This window comes from Branchiostoma lanceolatum, chromosome 4, assembly GCF_035083965.1.
Source record: "Branchiostoma lanceolatum isolate klBraLanc5 chromosome 4, klBraLanc5.hap2, whole genome shotgun sequence".
NCBI classification, from domain to species: domain Eukaryota; kingdom Metazoa; phylum Chordata; class Leptocardii; order Amphioxiformes; family Branchiostomatidae; genus Branchiostoma; species Branchiostoma lanceolatum.
In genome coordinates, this window is record NC_089725.1 from 31,912,783 (window position 1) to 31,934,640 (window position 21,858).

General features: G+C 44.6%; 1 protein-coding gene across 11 annotated transcripts in view; it reads right to left on the bottom strand.

Annotated features, from left to right (window-relative positions):
• LOC136434041 (calsequestrin-1-like) overlaps positions 1 to 21,858 on the bottom strand; it is a 33,968-nt gene that overhangs the window by 2,122 nt on the left and 9,988 nt on the right. For 4 of the 11 annotated variants that reach the window (XM_066426699.1, XM_066426705.1, XM_066426704.1 and 1 more), the window contains exons 2-14: positions 13,330 to 13,414; positions 12,384 to 12,484; positions 10,800 to 10,914; positions 10,200 to 10,270; positions 6,963 to 7,105; positions 5,875 to 5,920; positions 5,387 to 5,441; positions 4,392 to 4,489; positions 3,956 to 4,030; positions 3,344 to 3,470; positions 1,453 to 1,512; positions 844 to 879; positions 242 to 277 (exon numbers count right to left, since the gene is read on the bottom strand). In XM_066426699.1, the coding sequence (XP_066282796.1) occupies positions 242 to 277; positions 844 to 879; positions 1,453 to 1,512; positions 3,344 to 3,470; positions 3,956 to 4,030; positions 4,392 to 4,489; positions 5,387 to 5,441; positions 5,875 to 5,920; positions 6,963 to 7,105; positions 10,200 to 10,270; positions 10,800 to 10,914; positions 12,384 to 12,484; positions 13,330 to 13,414 (1,048 nt within the window). Of the gene's footprint in view, positions 1 to 241; positions 278 to 843; positions 880 to 1,452; positions 1,513 to 2,418; positions 2,586 to 3,343; positions 3,471 to 3,955; positions 4,031 to 4,391; positions 4,490 to 5,386; positions 5,442 to 5,874; positions 5,921 to 6,962; positions 7,106 to 10,199; positions 10,271 to 10,799; positions 10,915 to 12,383; positions 12,485 to 13,329; positions 13,415 to 21,858 lie in introns of those variants that run through there. The other 7 variants (XM_066426700.1, XM_066426708.1, XM_066426707.1 and 4 more) reach the window with 3 other exon arrangements.

The following is a 21,858-nucleotide window of genomic DNA, read 5'->3' on the forward strand; positions in this document are numbered from 1 at the left end:
AAGCTGCTAAGAAGCTTGAAGCAGAACTTAACGATGGCAATGAAGAAAAAAATCATAAATCTATGCTTGAAAGTGTGGAAGGCAGGGTCATGAACAAGCTGCCCAAATCTTAGGTTACATGGGAATAAAATGTGCAGGGAAAGGTTGAGAGCAAAGCACATTGACCAATGCCACCCGCGTATTTGATGATTTTGTAAGTAAAGTTCGATTAAAAAGAGATGTCAGAAGGATGGGTACGAACCTACGGCGAGGAGCTTCCGTCTCTTGACAGTGGCCGCTACAGCGAGAGGACAGGAGAGAGGTTGGAAGATGAAACGTTAGGGAGAAGCGTGGCTAAACCGCAAAGTATATGCGTATAAAGCGTATACGTATACATGTGACCTCACTTGTGTGCCCGCCGCCATATTCGGTTCCATATTTGAAATTACTTACATATCAGATAATCGCAGTTGATGCGTTCATGTACAAGTACACTTGATGATAAGATACAAAGATGCTGCTTACGCTTGAGCTTATTAAGAGTCCATGAAATTCAAATTCGGACACGAATATCACGGGCCATCTTAAACTCATCACCAAAAGAGATAAGTGTATTTAAATCTCAGGACAGATGAAAAAGGCTATGTGATAACTTATCATACCATCATACCTAAATCAATATAGATATCATAAATCATGTAATGGGTCAATCCTGGTGCCTGGGCTCTACGGAAGGTTGGGCCAGCTAGCGTTAGAGCATGTTGATGATGCATGAAGGACACGTTTACGGTACATGTTGTGTGATAGCATCTCACGCAATGACTACCATGCTTTGACCAGAACGACAAAGTGTTGTCCCTCTACCTTTCTCCGTCGTCGCTTTAGCGGCATTTTCACTCTCTAGTCACAGCGGAAGCGGACAAGAACGAGCACAGAGAACATGAGAACAAACGTCAAGAGCACACGATGCTGGAAAGTTCGACACTTATTGTAGCCATGGGCATGCGTTAGAGATATACCTTTACTCCCCCATCGCAGAGAAGAGTCTAGTACAGTGGATTTATGTCACTATATCCTTGATTTTCTTGGTCCATTCATCTACGTTTATCCAGGACCCTGGAAGAAGAGAAGACACCATCTGAAACCTGATACGAGGGCACGTTTGGAACTTTGGCCGTGATTTGCTATTTCTCAGAGGCAGGGAACTGAAGGGTCTTTGATGGGAAAGTGTGCCGGCACTAGGTTGATCCACTGTCTCAAGCCTCTAGTCTTACGAAGGTGGAGTTACAGCACAATACTATCCATGCGACACACGTTATGTATGAGGTATACGATTAGTAGATCAGATTAATGCGGTAGGAGTGAGGAGGGTACTTGCGTGGCCCTTTATTGTAGCAAAAGCGCTCGGGGGAATCTCGCAACTTTTGGAATGGGACGTACTTTTGATCGTGTCACCATGTTCTCACTACTCACCCTCGTCGTCATCGTCTTCGTCTTCATCATCGTCGTCGTCGTCGTCATCGTCGTCGTCATCTGCGGGGGAAACATGTAAACAAACGTCGACGTCACTCAAGTTCTCAGAGAAAATAATATCGGGGTCTAGCATTATACGGGGGTAACGAACATGTAAGCAAACGTCAGCAGGGCTCGAAATGCTGGGGGCATGTGCAATTTTTTGCACCCAATATTGGAGATGTGCACCTGATTTTTAACTGTGGGTTCACCAGTACACCTATATATTTTCGTAGGCTATAGGGTAGAGATACTATTGTACACTAGTATGCAGAATTTTCCTGACATATATAAGTGTCACAAAAAATACTAAAGCCGTTGTTCTTCTAATCGTTTACAATTTTTGGGTTGGCTACAGAATTCTAGATTCAAGCTCTGAAGAGAGGTTTGTAATGAGGTTTTACTGACATTGTACTTGATGTGCAGCAATGAAGGAAGGGAATTGCATGACAAATTCCTTTTCCGGTCATACATTGAACCTGGCGTACATTCGACAGCTTTGGGGCTCCTTTTCTTACCTATTTTGAGAACACACTATCTGAAATCATCTTGGCTAGCTAGGTTCTGCAATGGCATTGATCAATGCGCTGATATGGCAGATACATATATAAGAGTAGGTTCTTGTATCAAAGTAAACTGATTATCCACCTACCCCGGCCTGGAGTTGTTTCCCTTAGGCGTGCAAAAAAAGGGGGGAAATGTTAGAAAATGTGATGGAATGATAGTTAGAAATAACAACAGGATGATCGCTTCCGCGTGTTGTTATACCGGTGAAACCCCTGCAAATTTGGAGGGTAAGAGAGGTTTTAGATGATGTAGGAAAAACTTGGTTAATGATGATGTCCGTCTTACTTACCACGATCTTGTAGGATCACACATGGTTACGGTTGTTGTTGAAGCGGCTAAAAGGCAAGCAAAGCTTCTACATTTGCTGATCTACAATCACCTACCACCATCGTCGTCATCATCATCATCATCGTCATCATCATCATCATCATCGGCATCGTCGTCATCATCATCATCATCATCATCATCGTCATCATCATCGTCGTCGTCATCATCATCGTCGTCGTCATCATCATCGTCGTCATCATCTACCCAATTGTATGCGAAATAAAGCACTAAAGCATTTGCAGCAATCAACTTGATCTGGCAAACATGGCTTAGCAATTATGAAATCTAGTGCCAAGCGAAGATTGTTTCCATCTCGTATAGGGTCGTTGCCCTTTGAAACAGTCGTCGCTTTTTTTCGTGCATTAGTACGTTTTAGCATGTTTCATGTCTTAGCTGACACTAGAGACTAGGCTTTTTGACTCAGGTTCGAACACGTGCTGGTGCACTTTATTTTTTCTAGATACAATTTGTCAGCAATATGGCGACGACCGTTTGAAATGGCGACGACCATTTAAGAGACGGAAACGCACCCAGGCGAACACTTGCTGGTATGTTGAGCAGATGCCTGACAGACAGCAATAAAGCAAGCGCAATCTCTATGGACTTAAGCATATCTCAAGATGGCAAGTATTGATGTCCGACCACGTTTCGTTGTCAAACTCTTTCTCCTTAAACTAACGCCACTATACATTTCAATTACAGATGGTGTTCGTCCTGTGATGTTGATGGTCATGGCCAGTTCATGAGTTTGCTAGTACCCTTCAGCAACGTACCGCGTTTCTGACGATGGTTTTATCAGGTAAGCTATATCATTTCGATACACATATATTAACCATCTAAATACAATCACAAGGGCATTTCTCGTATTCTGTTACGCTTGCATTCGTACGAAAAGCATCACACACACGGTGTCCTAATGCCAAACTAGATTTGGGTTTAAAAACAACACATAGCTTACCGTCATCATCGTCGTCATCATCGTCATCGTAGTCGATGTCGCCGTCAAGGATGTCGTCCACCCAGGCCTGCAGCTCGTCCAGAGTTGGCAGCCCGTCATCGGGCAGGTCCAGGAACACGCTGTCGTTCTGCAGTTATAATCATGATAATCAACTTAGCAAGTACCAATGTGGCAAACCCAGACTTTAGTAGAACTATCATACAGTGGAAGTCCAAAAATGGCGTTCTAATGATCATTAGACATTTTTAGCAAACGTTTCCAGTTAGTTATGCAAAGGTTGGATGTGGCAGTTCGTTCAGTGCAACAATATTAACCAGCCTCTGCCTGCTAAGCTGGTGTGTTACTCCGAAGGGCGGTTATACTGGGTATCAGATACAGATGAATGTGTACGTGCACTAGTCCCCACCGATTTTGGACGGCATCCAAATGAAGCAAAGAGGCTTATGCTGCGAAATCAGAGAACTTGAAACTTGCGAATGGCATGTATTCCTGAACTGAAGTATTTACAAATGTCAGCAACTAAGTTACTGTTTTGTCAGTTGCGGGATTTTAGTCAGGTCAAGTCAATTCGTTCCAGAAATTCGTTCCAGGAATCTGCCGGTGTGAACTTACATCATCGAGATCCACCACGCCGATCTGAGGTTCGTCCAGGTCGATGTCAAACACCTCCTCGAAGTAGTCCTCCAGCTGTAAAAGAATGTGTGTTTTAGTACTACAGCAGTCTCTGCACTCAAAACAATTTTTGAACAATTTTCTTGTAAAATGGTTATCTCGCAGCCATAATGCTAATTACGATAGAGATGGCACGAAAGTTTCCTTGTGTCAAGTACGCTCGTACTCCAACACGTTGTATATGTATATATTTCTTCGTCTAATAGAGGTGTTTATGTCTTTTATAACTTTCTGAGTAATATACTCTGAATGTGAGACATTCAATGACAAAACAAATGTACTTCAAAGCTCTGCAGTAGCACAAACAATTAGGGATTAATCAATTCCTCACAGCTACCATTGTACTATTGTAGACATACAAAAAACGCAAACCCACCGTCGGGACCTCGTCAGGGTCGATCCAGATGAAGTCCAGGTCCGCGTCCGCGTTCTTACGGGCGAGCTGCGCGACCAGCTTCAGGAACTGCTTACCCTCTGTGGTGGGGGGGAGGACGTGCGAGTGGCCGTTAGTGAGCAATACTGTGCAATTTGTTTATCAAAATTCTCCACACACGTGGAGAGGGTGAGAGAACAAGTGGTATCGCCTTTTCTAACTCTCACCCCGGACGTATGTACATCATTAAAAATAGCTGAACATTTTGAACTGCACATTTGAAAAGAACATAATCAACCATGATTAAGCGTAATCATATACATATTAAACTATTCAATATTACACAACAACATAGTTAAACGCTTATTGAACATATTGTAATGCGAACTAGGCGAGGTTTTCGTTTTGGAAGGTTAGACAGCCAGGTAAACAAAATATTCTAAGGCAATCTAATCTCTACAACTGGATGAAATTAGGTGATTACTTCCGGACGCTTCGAGTGCAAGTGACACCCATCATCCTTCTTCAGCATGACTTTGACATGTTCAACCAATTAGATGTACTAGTATTGATTTGTCCAGACAGTTTATTCTCAGTGACGCTGAAGACGAGTGATGGATATCATTAGAAACGTCCGGACGTAATCTCATAATCTTATCCAGTTGCAGATCTTGAATTGTCTCAGAAAGTCGAGGTATACCTATAGGGCGGTCTGTCATCTTCATTACAATTTTAGTTTTCTCGAGGCTATGTTCATGGTTATGTGTGTACGTCGTCATTACACAGCCACATGAGGGTTACTGTTGGATCATCATTATCGTTATCGTTTCGGGTGGGCATAACGACAATCATTATAGGAAATTGTAGATATTACTAATGTAGGTTTCCGCTGTAGGATCACTATTTATACAACATAAAATGCTTCAGTAGCGCCAAAATATATGCCTATTTCTATTCACAGCACAGGTTAATTACTACTAGATGTACAGAATGCGCACCTTTGTCATCCTCCTCGGCGAAGAACACGATCATGTGATCATCCTCGTCTTCATCCTGCAACAGAACAGTTCTAATTGAAATATTCGATTCACCCCATGAAGCGCTATTTCCTACTGAACGTTATAACGTTATTAGCGCGTGAGCTAAGAGTGCAGGTACAGTACGATGAAGATTGATGGAAGAGCTGAGATAACATCATTCTACAACCTGCCTTAACACCGCCTCAGGCTTTACCTCCTCCGCACGGCCTTGTTCGAGCCGTAAAACCCGACGTGAACGTCTCAGACTTCATCTCAGAGGGTTAATGGCACGTCCGATATCGATCGTCTCCCGCGCTAAGATACGAATCAGCAACGTGAAAGCTTTTACACGCCCGGCTGAACGCTTAGCTTATTGCGATGATTGACCATAATTAGAATGGTTCCCGACTGCATAGTAGGTAATGAGCGGGTTTTCAGACGCGCTAAAAGCGAGGAAGTGTACCTACCCAGACGCGATGGAGGTCTTCCAGAGTGAATTTCTCAATAATTGGCCTGTAAAATGAGAGACACTGAGTTAGAAAGGGGATTTTCATAGTGCAGCACTGGTAGATTATATGGTCTCCGTGCATTTCGGTAAGGAGAAGCATTAGGTGGCAGATGCATTTACGAAAAAGCAACTTGCACAAACTTTAAAGCGAATGGTATGGTGTCACTGATGTCTAGGTTTACGGTCTTTCTCCTCTCTCTCTTATATTCGTACAGCGGCGTTGGCTTCCAAAGCTTGTGATTCGGTGTGATTTCAAAAATTGCCGTAAATATACTTAGTCTTTGTCTGACTGATACTGACTTTTGAAAGTCACGCAAATTTAAGGACCCCCACACAGGAGTGAGTACAGAACTCGTGTGCAATGCCGTGAGCCAGTTTACTTACCATAGTCAAGGGTTCTAGCTAGCTTGAATTTTTACCATCATCCCATTTCTCATTGACGGAAAGATCCTACAAGGAATCTTCTTTTTTCTGTCACCTTGTACAAACCTCTATTAATTCATTCAAATTTGGACATTTAAGATCTTTACTCAGGGATTTTTGTCCGTTTAGGTTGAAGGAATGGTCTTAACAATTTTTCATCGTATGGAACAAAATTCCGTCAAATTATGGAATGACTGGTGCTGTCTGTCTGTCCTTTCATGTTACATGCATTGCAATTAGCCTACGGGCAAGAACTTGCAATAAACTTATTATTATTATTAAAAAAAAACAAGCAAACAAACAAACAGACGTGAATTTTCAGGGGTGATGTGAAAGCTCAAACTAAATGCCTTGTGCAGCTTGCACGAACTTTAACTGCCGAACTCATGTGCTAGTTTGTTTACCTAACATGCGATACAAAACAAACACACGAACTCCATGGCCAATATCATGGAAGCTCATCATGCTGTGCTGGTAGTAATCACAGTGCAATGCTAAACTCTCTTCCAACACAAAGGTATACACGGTATTGATCCAGAAGATGGCGACAGTGGTCGTTAAAAATTTGATCCGTGTATACCTATATGTGTTGGAAGAAAGTTTAGCATTGTACTAAAAACGTACTCCATGTTGTCCTCAATGAACTCCTCGATCTCGTGCTCCTCCAGCCCGTGCGGGTCATCGTCCTCGATCTCTACCGGCTCCTTCTCGAAGGGCTTGTAGATCAGGATGTCGTTCAGGTCCTTCAGCTTCAGCTGCTTGGCGAGCTGTGAGGGAAATCGGTAAAGCGTTAGTTCCAAAACAATATTTATTTATTTATTGGTTTGGCTGTTCAGAAGTGGACACACAGCCAGTGCTGCCCAACTAGCCTGTGTCTATTACAAAGGACTAGTCCTGCTGACAAGGACAAAGACAGTACATTGGAATTTTGACATGGACAGTATAACATGGTATAACTCGGAACTTTACTTGCGAGTTCATGCCCGAAGGCTAGTTGCAAGTACATGGTCATTGTAAACATGCATGTGAAAAAAAGACAGTGGATGACATTGTTGCAAAAGGAACCATTCAAATGCAAGCGTTGGCTTTATCTAGACAAATCAGTTTTTTTGCTTCTTTTTTTGAAAGCCGATGAGGAGGAGAAATCTCTCTTTTTCTGTCATTTGAGGGTTCTGTGATTTCTAAGAGGAGGAAGAGAGAAAACATTTTGGGGTAACTACATTCAGCGGAGGCAGCGTTGTGCCTTGCGGCAGAGAAGCATCTTGCCCTGCACCGCGATGAAAGCAGATGAAAAGCCGCTACCTTTAGCCTTGCAGGTAAGAATGCTTTGATTTTGTGAAAAAAGCAATATTATCCTGATGAAGTACACAAGAAATAATAGACTAAAAAACTAGTAGCGACGACTGTTATGAAAAAAAAATGTATCACTTTTTGCAGTGAAACTGTTCTTTTCAGTCGTCAGCTTTCCTGGTTGCTGCAGACATCTGGTAAAATTCGCCAATTTCCATATAGTGTAAATAGCTATACTATATCAAAAAAAAAAAAAAAAATATAAAAAAAAAATAAAAAAAATAAAAAAAAAAAAAAAAAAAAAGAGGAGGAAGAGAGAAAACATTTTGGGGTAACTACATTCAGCGGAGGCAGCGTTGTGCCTTGCGGCAGAGAAGCATCTTGCCCTGCACCGCGATGAAAGCAGATGAAAAGCCGCTACCTTTAGCCTTGCAGGTAAGAATGCTTTGATTTTGTGAAAAAAGCAATATTATCCTGATGAAGTACACAAGAAATAATAGACTAAAAAACTAGTAGCGACGACTGTTATGAAAAAAAATGTATCACTTTTTGCAGTGAAACTGTTCTTTTCAGTCGTCAGCTTTCCTGGTTGCTGCAGACATCTGGTAAAATTCGCCAATTTCCATATAGTGTAAATAGCTATACTATATCAATATTTCTCCAGTAGAAGCAAATTCCTGGGACCACACTGAAGATAATATGTATCATTTTGCATGTGTGTTTAATGCCGTATACCCGGAAATCGATCCATGTCTACAATAATGTTTCGTCTCACTCTTGATAAACGATTAGATCCAACCCATGAGTCGTGTCTAAACTTCTTCCCCCCTCCTCCTCCTTCCTCCTCCTCCTCCTGCAAGGTGCTTCACGGTCAAGTTGATACCATGTCCGTGAGCAAGGTCAACAGAAGGCGTGCTATTCTCGTTTTTACTGCATATTCAAAACCACGAACACAGCCGCCTTCCCGGCACGGACTCTGCCGGGGTAACGAGGCGGAACCACGCGCGGGAGATGGTACATACCGCCGCGGGGAGGAAACTTCTCTCTACGACTCACGAAACGTTAAGTTCCGCCGGCCTCCCAAAAGCATTCAAATGAGGGTTTAGCGTTAAGCTCAGTATTGAAAGTCCAAGATTATTAGTCTGAATGCCCCGTGTAATATGATATCCTCCTGGGCTAATGTGTAAGATGATACTCCCGGGTTGATGTGCCTTCAGGTTACGAGCCGCGAGGAACATTGCTCGCATGCGGATTTAGCATCATGTCGTCACACTGGATTCATAGATATGCATGCATGGAACGCCAAGTACTGCCACTGCAGCTGTGACTAAAATGCCGATTTTCAAGTATAAAAACAGAGCAAGAAATACGAGAAATGTAACAATATTTATGATCTTCACATATTTGACGAAAGATTCCCCCCAGTTAATACTAACTGATAGATGGATTTCAGATCTTCAGTTCACAAGACATCAGTTGCTTCTTGGTCCAGTCTTTCTTCAGAGTGTATATGCACGTGAAGATTGTTGTCATTGCTCCAAAAACCTCCGAAAACCCAAACAACCGCAGTCAGTTCATCTGTTTGTTTGTTTGTTCTTCGTACGTGTTAAACAGCCTCTATACCAGGGCCTTCACAGGCAGGCTCCTCGGCTCCAGGGCCAACATGCCCCCAAAGACATTTTACCTCAGCCCCCCTGAGTAAGACCCTCGGAGAGACAACTAACTCAGGGAGCCTGTGGTAAGATGTCCTTTGGGCATGTTGGCCCTGGAGTACAGTTGCTGGCCTGTGTAGGTCGTGGAAGCAGTCTAGCATCCAGACTAGTGTCCTAGATCCTTCCCTCCGAGGTGCCCCACCCCGGGGCCTCCTTGAGACCGTGACCTGGCGTAACCCCGCGCGGCAGCTAGGATTGATTGCCGCCGGCCATGCCCCGCGCTTACAAGGCTAGATGATGGAGCGCCTGGCATTCCTCGGCGCAAGGTTGGAATACATCATGTAGAGACGTAGATAGTGTTCGTGTCGCGTCAGGGGTTGGAGAATGCTGAAGGTCTGCCCATGGAGCGGTTTGAAATAGTAGCCTATAATCTGCATTTTTCACGGTCTAAGCGGAAATCGTGCTACTTTACACAGTAGTTTTCACAGAAAGGCTTTCGTTATAATAAGTCGCATAGTCATGGTCAGTGCAGCCGTGGGAAAGTGCATATGCGGACATGGCTTGCGAGGGCCCCGCCATATATGGACTTTAGCCGTCCTGAAGAATGTAGTATCGGGTTACATGACTCGGAATAGGGTGTCTGTACCCACGTGACGATGATGTACACATATTATCATGACTCTGTTCAGAATAGCGGAAAATGCGACATTGATAAGATGGTGCAATCACAATGTGGTTCAAACGTCAACTCTGGCAACAGCTCCCGCGCGTGACGTCAAGGTTCAACCAACCAACATGACGGCCATGTCGTCACGCGCAAACACCCTATCGTATCGTCAGGCTATTTTACGGTGTCTTCCTTTGGACGAAAGCATTAGAAAGTAGTGTTTGTGTTCAAAGATCGAGAGTTCTTCCCTACCTTAGGGTCGAAGGTCGCGAAGAACTCAAGAGTCGGGAAGTGGTTAGCAGCATCTTCGAATTCCTTAAAGTCTGCAAGGCAAACAACAACGCCTTTGTTCAACCACACAATGAAATAAAAACTTATATGAGCATTAATTATAAGAAATTGATATTCTATTCTGTGGGGGCGACAAGATTCGAAGTGTGACTTGTTTGCTAGAATTGTTTGCTAGAAAATTCATCTTCTGAGTTTCTGAGTTGGCAAATTACATTACTGAGCAAGTAACGAGGACGGCGAGCGATATCGACTTCCATCAACCTTTGACCCATTGATGACGTCCCACGTGAATAAAGTCACGTGTCCTGAGCGATTTGGTCAGATAATTGAAGAAGCCTGAGCGAGTAAGTCTGAAATTCCAATGAGTTAAATTTTTTAGTTAGAGAATACTTTAATCATTCCATAATGTAACTTATTTATTGTTGATTCAAAAAGACAGATGTTCGACCAGGAAGGTGTTGAAATGCGATCGCCCTAGAATATGTTCGCACGCAAGCAGCCAGTTAACTGCTGCAAACGGCACGAGAGGACCACAGGAGGGGTACTTGTGTTGCGACTCACGTTTGCTGTTCTTGTCCTCGAACCAGCCGACAACTCTGATCTCATCGTCGTCATCGTCGAAGTCCTCCTTCCCGCTCTTGCCTTTGATGATGTCGACGTGAGCGTCATCGAACAGCTGCAAAATTAAATAAAAACACGTCAGAGACTATGGTCACCCTCTGGTCAGAGACTATGGTTCCTCTGGTCAGAGACTATGGTCATTCTCTGGTCAGAGACTATGGTCATCCTTTGGTCAGAGACTATGGTCATCCTCTGGTCAGAGACTATGGTCATCCTCTGGTCAGAGACTGTTGTAGGTCTGGCCTACAACACGCCTTACTAATAGAATATTAAGAGTGGAATTCGGAAGAATAGGGTGAATGATTGGCCATGAGAGTGAACCCGCGGTAAGGATAAGACTGGGCTTCACTGGTACAACACGGCAGACTCAGGTCCCCACCAGGCTATATATAACTACTCTGTAACTGAAGAAGTCGCAGTCATTGGTCGAACAAACCGTGAAGAAATAAGCTGGTTCAGTGTTTGAGGTGCACACAGTGGGTATATTGTCACAAATCATAAAACCCACTTATCATTAAAAACGTGGGACTTCTCATCAGCCACTGTCTTCAAAGAAGAAGCCAAACCCCGCAGTAATGTTGTATGTAGAGATTTTTGTTAGAATAGACACTCGTTACCATTGTTACCCTTTCTGATGTTTGTACCCCTTGCAATAAGACTAGGGCATGAATTTGCAAATTAAACATTATGATTGTCTTCAACTTTGACATGTCACATAACATTGCACATTCGCACTTCAAAGCGTGAATTATTGGCATCAGAAGAGGGGTCCTTCCATCTGGCCCAACCCGCCGTTAGTGAATAGTGCATCTAGGCTGATTGCACCGCAAACCAACGTCATGCTCTACTTCCTACTTTCATTTTGAATGACCTGACAGAACCTATCTACGGGTGATGGATTGATGAGCAATAATAAAAGGTCTGTAGGGCGCTGAATACGCGTTACGGAGTCTCATATCTCTACCAGAGTAGTTCATCTGCCAATCCTGACTAGTGTGAATTCGTTCTCTTGCCAACAAGCTTACAAGCTTTTGGTTTTTTTTATGCATACATGTATTTCTTTAATTGTATGGAAGTGTCATTCTTTATGATTATCATGTTGTGTATGTTTTTGTTTTGGGATATATTTTTGTTTCATTTAACTTTATATTGCTTTGCCATGGGTGTCTATATATTGTGTGTGGCACAAACACCAGCTTATCGCTGCCTGTGTGCCACACTGCATTATAATAAGGTGGAAATTGAAATAAACACTATATTTCTATGAACAAAAATATTAGAAGAAAGATGCCAACAAGCTTACAAGCTTTTGGGGGTTCTGTTCATATTTCTTTGATTGTATGAAATGGTCTAGAATTGTCACTGTTTCAGATTCGTGTGTTTCCGTATTGTAGTTTTGAGTATGATTTTGTTTTGGGATGAGTCATTTTCTATTTATCTATTTTTCTTATTGTATCTGTGCCATACGTGTCTGTATATTCATCTTAAAAGATGACAAAAAAGAAAGATGGGAAAAGAACTTACATCAACAACAAAGCTGATGAGAATTTCCGGCGCTCTGTGGCCCAGGTACTCGATCACCTCGTCATCCTTGTACACAAGTATCGTGCCGTGCTCGTCAACTCCTGGCAGGGGCGAGGAGGAAGAAAAATGACATTTTTTAAAATTATTTCAACATCAGAAGCGACGCTTATCTAGCGGCATCACTAAACACAAATAAAACATGTATCTAAGTATGAGGGAACAATACAGTGACCGAGATATAAAAGAAACAATGCTACATATAACAGAACAATTATAGCTTAATTATGAAAACGCTTTGTATCTTATATATACAATTGGGTTACAGATAAAATGTGTGCATTGAAATTTGAAGATAACAAAGGTGATCCATTAAGTAAAAGATGTACAAAAGCATCATCAAATAAAGTATCAATATCTCACATAGAAATGTTCATATTTTCAAGTCTGTCAAGGAGGCATGGCCGTTGATAAGTATATAGTTAGGGCAGTGAGATAAAAAGTGAGCAATCACATGTTGACACGTTGCTTTTAACATCGCATAAAACACTTGACGGATATAAAGTCGGGTACTTAGAGACGGTCTCTCTTATCGCGTTGCTTGATGTGTCAGTTTCGCCCCCGGTTAGAGCGCCGATCTTTCAGCGCGCGTTCCGAACCTGACCCTGAAGCTTACACGGTTACTCCCGGCCGTTAGATGAAGAGCCCGCGCAATGTGCTGGGCAAAGATAAGGCAGGCGGGATAACACGAGCAGCCCGTGTCAGAGATGTAACGTCTACTTAGTGTGATCAGCAGAGACGGACAAAGCTAAAGTAGTACGCCATGACCAAACAAACTTTACATGTGCAGCTCCTGGAGTTTTCACTCAGCTAAGCTCAACACGGACAGAATTTTGTCGACATGATCTATTGGAAAATGGAAAGAAAATGGAAAGAGCGCTGGTCTCACCTTCTTGTTTCGCTAATTTTGCGTCAGATTCCAAGTCGATTTCTCCACATTCGACGTCCCTGTCTTCCAAGACTTGACATGTGACCTTTTGGAAGGAAGCAGAAATAGAAGAAGAATTATTATTGAGCTTAAATCATGCAGGCGTGTCGAGGGACTTAATGTACAAATACCAGACAGGCACCAGAAACGTACACGTGTTTTCACTCACGTGACTCTGACGTCATAGATATTGGCCGCCATGTTGAATGTTTAAAACAGGAAGTGGACAGGTGAATTAGTATTACAGTCACCTGATTATGAATTTATAAACATGTACGTTCCAGGTTCAACCAATCAGCACGGGGGCTGTGACGTCAGACTATAATAAACAAATTTTCAGCGGAAAATATTAACAACAGGTGACATTATTACGATATCTACATCTATCGAAACCAGTAAACCTGGGCAGTTTTAATAATGATCCTAATATAAGCGCAACTCTAAGATCTGTCCCCACACCACATGGACACATGTGAATATAAAACGCTGTTAGCAGCAGCCAAGGTTGGCAGAGAAATTGCTGCGGCACAAATTGCTTTTTTTTCTCCGTACGGCTGATCCCTCGCCTCGCGTCGGTATTACCATTTGAGCGGGTCGCGTTTATCTCCGAGCCACAGTTGTTCGGCCTGAGTTTCCTACTGTGGGAGGGCTGTATTTGACACTATATAATGTAAACCCCGTGAAGGCGCATTCAGGATTTAATAGTAATGTGGTAAATCTTCATGTATTGCTTATCTATTCATCTAGATTGATCACATTTGTGGAAGGATTGGCGTAACGGGTGACTATCACCTATTAATCAAGACGTATACATGTTTAATGAGCCTAAAATAGCCCTGTGACTTATTTAAACCTCATTAGATTATCTGATTTATAGATATGAAGCTGGCGCTAGGGGGAAAGTTTTGTTTGTTTGTTTGATTTTGACAGGCAATAGCAATTGCACAAGTATTCCTCCTCCTCTTGATAGACGATGGAATTTGATGCGTTTGTTATTTAAAAGAATTTTGAGGTGTTAGAATGTAGCTAGCTGTGCCTTCTAGTTGGCAACCTGTATATGCCATAGGATATCATAAGCACCGGAACGCCGCATTCCCTTAGCAGTTATGCGGGTAGTTTGGGGTGTATTACGGTTTGAAACGTACGCGTTTTGCAGTAAAAGCTCCATCAAATGAGTCTTCAGGCGGTACATACATGTACATACGGCATGTCAACAATCTGTGTCAAAATTACGCCCTGAACTATCAGCCTGTCGTGTTCTCAACCGGAGTCATTACGCTTAACCATCGAGAACAGATCGATAGTGGGGATATCGCGTGTCATCACTCCCGCGTTAGGGTGCTGAGTGATCTCCGTGTCGCCGGGAAACAGACGTGACGGAGGGGCTCGGAGTCGGAGGACGTTCGTCACCGGAGGAAGCCTTGAACACACTCCGGGCCCCGAGGGCTTCTTCGGTACACCACTCATCAACCGACTAAACGGTCCTGACAAATTAAGACCGGGCCTGTCGCACTGGATTTGGAGCGGAAGACGCAACAAAAGACGGTCTATTTTCTCAAAACATGTTCACGTTGTCATTAACGTGACATATTATAGGCATACAGTTCAGATTTGCAGATGAAGATTAAAGTTCCGCACCCGAGTCAGTACGAACCTGGTGGATTACGCCATGAAGCGGTTTACCGGGTATGCAATAGAAAGTATTAGTTAGTTAAAGTCCTCCCGAGCCACTTTGCGGAGCATATGGCGGCGCCCATCTCCGATTTGCAGCCCTTGGGCCACACAACTTTGTGCAAGTCACTACAGCAGGGGGCTAGTCCACTGGTATTGGTGTGTGTTTAAGTGCCATACTCTTTCACAAATGCTGAGTGCTAAGCAGAGAAAGCATCATGTACCATTTTTAAAGTCTTTGGTATGACCCGGTCGGGTGCAAGGCGAAAACTCTACCCATCAGCTTATAGGCCATTACACCGGTACACAAAGCATACGAAACCAAAAAGGAGTCGAGCCTCAAAGGGCATGAAAGTGGTTCATTACTCAGCAACCATTTACAGCACGGCGCTTCATGAACTCCGCGGTAGATTGGAGGTATTATCGGGCGAAATTCGCGGCCGCGTCTTCAATGCTACGGTTTACCGGGTATGCAATCCATACTGTGTAAAGATGGCTAGATACATCAAAGAATGTTTGGACATTAGAACAAGCAATGTATAAGTATACGACACATGAAATTACGATATGTTGCTCTATCCCATATAATTGTGTGTAATCAAACTCATTGGTATGCACCAATTCATTTGTATGTGTGTATAGATGTAGTAGACCTTATGAAAGTCGTTGTGCTTTTGTTGTGTCAATAAAGATCTCTACAAAGTACTGTATACGAAACCAAAAAAGGAGTCGAAGCCTCAAAGGGCATGAAAGTGGTTCATTACTCAGCAACCATTTACAGCACGACGCTTCATGAACTCCGCGGTAGATTGGAGGTATTATCGGGCGAAACTTGCGGCCGCGTCTTTAATGCTACGGTTTACCAGGTATGCAATCCTTACTGTGTAAAGATAGCTAGATACATCAAAGAATGTTTGGACATTAGAACAAACAATGTATAAGTATACGACACGTGAAATTACGATATGTTGCTCTATCCCATATAATTGTGTGTAATCAAACTCATTTGTATGCACCTATTCATTTGTATGTATGTATAGATGTAGTAGACCTTACGAAAGTCATTGTGCTTTTGTTGTGTCAATAAAGATCTCTACAAAGCATACGAAACCAAAAAAGGAGTCGAAGCCTCAAAGGGCATGAAAGTGGTTCATTACTCAGCAACCATTTACGGCACGACGCTTCATGAACTCCGCTGTAGATTGGAGGTATTATCGGGCGAAACTCGCGGCCGCGTCTTTAATGAAGAAATATCGATCCTATCGAGCGGGTGGTCGTGATTTGTGCCTCTGTCGATGAAGTGAGTTTCACCAAAAGACACGTTCTCTATTTTCCAGGAAGATTAGATCACTTGTTTGGCTCGCACATATAGGTTAGACATCCAGGTACGTGTTAAGGTACACCAGGTAAGAGTTACTCAAGCAACTGGGTTCATAGTCGCTGGTGGTGGAAGCTACTTGAAACGTCTGACTGTTTACCTGATCAAGTGAGTTTTACCTAAAGACACGTTTCTGTTTTCCAGGAAGATTATATCGCTTACTATGGTTCGCTCATGATGGTTAGACATCAAGATGATAAAATACACAACTAGGTACTAAAGCAACTGGATTCATAGTTTTGTCAGTCGCTGGTGGTGGATGCTACTTGAAACGTCTGCGTCAGCGCCGCGTGCCTGCGAAGCTGGTGTGTTACGGCGAATGGTGGTTATACTGGCTATATTAGATACAGATGCATTGTTTGATAGAAACATTCTACAACCATACAACACAAGACTATATCATCCTGACTGGCATCGTGCAGTGCCGTCCTGGCTATCGGGATTGACTGCAGCGCTAATAGTGGAGGTCCCTTTAATACCAGAACCCAGAGGTGAGCTCCGTTCGTATTCCCGACGGCACGCGGCACCTCATCACCGGAGTTTCCCCCCCTCGTGCCGGTTCTACAGCCGGGATCGATCCCGTAACGTGGCCGTTTGCACCGGGATCAACCGCGGCGCGCCTCCGGGGGGAGAGCTTTCCCCGAGCCGACCGACAAAAATCTCATTTAGACCTCGTTAACATTGACTCCCGCGCTGCGCCGCTCAATAAAGGCTTCGTTGATGGACGATTGTGTAGGGTTTTGGCGGGAGATCTCCGATGGCCGCGGAAACCCGAGAACCTTCTTTGCGTATCGAGTTTCCGGCGGGCGACAGATTGCCGATAATGGTCGGTCAGCATTGGCTGCCGGGTTGTCAATAGTCGACTGTAAGTAACAAATTGGAGGCGCGGACGCATTGACTTATATCGGTGAATGTCGTCAGAATTTTCGGACTGCTTTGCTGCTGCGTCTATTTTTTGTGCTGGCGGCTGCAGTTCTGGTTGGGATATTGGAGGGAGGTATTGGAGGCAGGATTGATTGATGGCGGTATGACGGTGTGATTGTTGTGGACCCGCATCTCCAGGCTGGCTCGTGACAGGCCGGTGCGGGCTGTGATGTTGCTACACCGCTCACAACGGCGGGAACGGTCTCAGCGTCGCTCAGTGTCAAACGACTGTCAGGATTTTTGACAGTCAGCAACACGGCAGAATCTGCTACGGGATGTCTTTCAAACAAGCTTAGTGGCGGGCGTTTTAATATCTATGTCGTTTTTTTTAATGATACGAACTGCCTCAAAATTTGCAACAAAATTGAGGCAACAAAATTGAGGCAACAAAATTGAGGCAACAAAATTGCAACAAAATTGCAACAAAATTGGCCTGTGCTGAGCTTGCAGATTCTGTGGCTATGTTTTGAAGATTAGATAAATAAATAACTCATATGCACAGAAGTTGTAGGAGACCAATGCGAACATTTGTCTGATCTAACCCACACATACCCTCAACATGTTCAACAAACCGTTGCCAGTTCATGATCAGACTCTGTGCAGACAAACGACCGCCCTTCCCAACCCTTCCACCAGCGGGCAGCGTCCGAGCATCGCACTGGGCAACCTGCCACAAAGTCCATGTTAACTTTCAGCAGCATTCAGCTCGACACGAAGCCCAAGGTTTCCCAGCATTTCTGGTGAATGCGGAATGTTTTGTGTACCAACACGACGTCCCGTGGGAGACTGTAACATAACTGTGGGAAAATGTACCGGAGTAAGGTCTGATTAGCGACTGTAATCGGTGACGGAATACAGCACTTGGCTGGGTAAACACGCATCACGCCTTTTGATAGAACGAGAGCTTGCAATGACTTCGAATGCTGAGTTTCTCTGTTGACAATATGCTTTTTTTGTAAACCAAAAGTTGTTACATGCAATAGAGGCGATTTAACGACATTACCACAAGAATGCACATTTTTGAACATCATCATTTTCCTGACAAAAAGTCAAAGTTCGAGGGAACTGACGAGTAACGTAAGATACGTTCCTGGAATACTTTCGAAATTTCCGGCCATATGTGAGTACATATATACTCTCCTGGAGTGATATCTGAATTCCCGGACATTATCGAAGTTTGTATTCCCCTGGAAAACAAGCCTGATTCCCGGAACCTCCCCCATCTGTCAGACGACACCGCCCTCCCGAACAGCGACAGGGATCAGTTCCCGTTAATTCTCGCGCAGCCGCAAACCATCCATCTCCCCCGACCCGCATCTTCCCGGAAACGATGACGTATCGGCGTCTCCATCCGTCTAACCCAGTGCGTCTAACCGGTCCGCGCGGGCCGCCGTGACCCCCGGGCGCCCCACAGCTGGAGTAATACATGCGCGCGTTCACGCCGGCCATTACGCCACGCGTGAGTTATGGGTCTGCCTCGCGCCGGCGCCCGACGCTGTTACACTTGATCTGTTCCCGCATCCAATGCCTTAATTACATCCTTTGTTGCGGAGTGACACTGTAAGCGATTTTCACCCAACACCCTCTTTGGTGTTAACAGTAAACCACCTCCAACAAAAGGCAAACCGCTCTTTGAAGTGCGCGCGTATCTTTTCAGTAATCCGCGCGCCGCGGGACGATAATAAACCTGATATCTCCGGCTTTGAGATCTTTATGAAAGCGGGTATCGAATTCCACACCTCGGCGTCGGCCTCTTTGTTCGTGCGACAAGTGATATATGGTACATGTGCTTCGCGCAAAATTGGAAGACGAAATTTGAAAGCGAAGTTCTGCAGGCGACGTGCATTTGGCAACTTCACCTCTTCTGAAGGTCGGAAAGCTTGATGCGACGGGCAGGGGCAACTGGGTTGCCGTTTACAGGCACAGGGGAGGACAGGGTTAGTGTCCTGTTTGTCAGACGATGCCCCGCCCTTGACAACTCGAGCTGTAAAATTTCCTCGGTAAACAAATCTTACAGTTGAAAGTTTCGCGATCTTGTGGAATGAACTTTTACCAGTGTTCTTTTTAGTTCCTGGAGCTATCCGAATTACGTAAAAGTGGAAAGTATCCAGGGAAATAAAGAATGGCATCGAAGTGTCCTTGGATCGAGGCATCTTCTCCACCTCTCTGACATCTGTAGATTTTAATATCTACGCGGAGATCCGGAGGCGACTGAGATCAGGTCGGGCGCCCGATGTTGTCTGACTCTGCCCCGGGCACACCTTTGCATGCCGAGAAGACGGGGCTTTCTGAACGCGCAATAACGGTCGGTACCCACAGGGTGACGCGGGTTACATGTAATAACGTAACGCGCGGTGTCCCGATGCCCTGGAGCGGTCCCAATATTGGAACAGTCCCGACATTGGAGCAGTCCCAATGTCGGAACGTTTCCAACGTTGGAGCGGTAACGACATTGGAACGACCTCGACTTCGGAGGGGTTCCGACAATGGAACGGTCCTAAAATTGGAGCGATCCCGACATTGGAGTCATCCCGACATTGGAGTGATCCCGACATAGCGGTCTCAACATTGGGGCGGTCTCAACATTGGGGCGATCTCAACATTGGGATGGTCCCGACCTTAGGGTGGTCCCAACATTGGAGCGGCGGTCCCAACGTTAGAGTGGTTGGGACATTGTGGCGGTTTCCAAAATTGGGGCTGTCCCATCATTGGAGCGGTCCCGACATTTGAGCGGTCTCAATAAAGTCAAAGTCTCAACATCTGGACGGTTCCGTCTTTGGGGCGGTCCCAACATTGAAGTTGTCCCGACATTGAAGTTGTCTTAACATTGGAGCGGGCCAAACACTACAGCCATGTGTTGGGCCGCTGGAATCATAATCTCCAAGCAGACGTTGAGAGAGTAAAGTTCGTAAAGTTTCTGGCAAGTACACGTTTTTATACAGGCAAATGCTCAAACCTACCAACATCTGCTTGGAGATTCCGCTTGAACAGCCATTGCAGGATCATCTAACCGGGGCGTAAAAAATCTACACTAATCAGGAAGGTTGAAAAAAGAGGCAGGAAAACGGAATGGCTTTGAAAGCGTTTTCATCCTTCATTCCGTGCCTGATTCGCGTAACCATTACCTCCCAATTTCCACGCTAGGGTGTTCTAATTAAGGTGACCCGCAGAGTTTTCCCGCTAATCAGGAGAAGCCAATTTTCCTAATGGAAGCCCCTCAGTTGTGAAGGTTGATGAGGTCGTTCCTAACGTGTGCCGTGTGCAGATCGGAGCCTCGACGCGCCAGAAACAACTGGCAATAACCTCTGCAATGAGCTGTAGTGGAGAAACGTGGGGCGTCTGCCAAGAAAACGATTCCATTAGCGAGTCTGAAATCCGTTTGTACACGGAGCTAACGTCTTGAAACTCCTCGATATGAACTCGAAGAAGAAGTCGACGTTCTGGCGAGCCTTGGCCTTCCTTGGCGGTGTTCCAAAAGCCAAAAGTGAGCCTCGATTCACCAGAACAACTTAAATGACGTATTCCACGGGTTCACTGAGTTGTAGTAGGGACAGATGGAGGAACGGCTTTTGCCTACGAAACGATTTGCGTCAAATTCATGTCGTATACAGTAGCCTCCACAGCTGCCTGTCTTCGGTTGGTATTTTGATATTACCGTATTTTATCCTTTCATGCCCTTTTCCTGATGGATACTTTTTCCTCCATTAGCTGTCATCTAAGTAAATAGCAAATCTTCTTGGAGTGAAAAACAACATACAACTGACAAAGTTGATGGCTAATGGCTGTTGCTCCTCAATGTTTGTAGCCGTTGGCACTCGGAATGCGAAATCGGAAAACAAAACTGCGCCCGAAGCCTGCTACAGAGTAAACTTCACAGTTGTGTCGTATACCGTAGCCTCCATAGCTAGCTGGCTCTGCGTGGTATTTTGATATTGCCGTCTTTTATGATTGATTCTTACTCTTTTCCCGATGGCTGTAAACCAACCAACCAACCAACCAACCAACCAACCAACCAACCAACCAACCAACCAAACAACTGTTCCTCCTCAACTCCTGCTGTCTGCTGTCTGAAAACGGCAGCGTTAAAACAGTGCAACATCAGCCAAAAAACTGCGCCCGAAGCCTGCTGCGGAGGCTACCGATAATAGGTGTATTTAGGATGAACTCCGGGGGACTGCATGCCGCTTGAGTCGCTCGTGTTTGTGAATAACGCTCGGCGAAGCGTGACGAACTCTCGCCCGAGCGCGCGTCGCGCGGAGTCTGCTCAATCAACAGGATGACTCGGACACGCTTGGCTGCCGGGAGCATTTAAAGATATCATCAGATATTCCGGAGCACAAACTTTCATCCGCGCGGATGAGCAGCGGCGGAGGCTGCATATTCACGCCTCAGTGTTGGTGTGTCATCAGCAGGGTCGGTGTGCTTTAAAGTTAACACGCTCGTGTGCTATAAACAATCAATCAATCAATCAATCAAACAAGCGATGTCCTCATTTTTTTCTGGAAAACAACGAATTT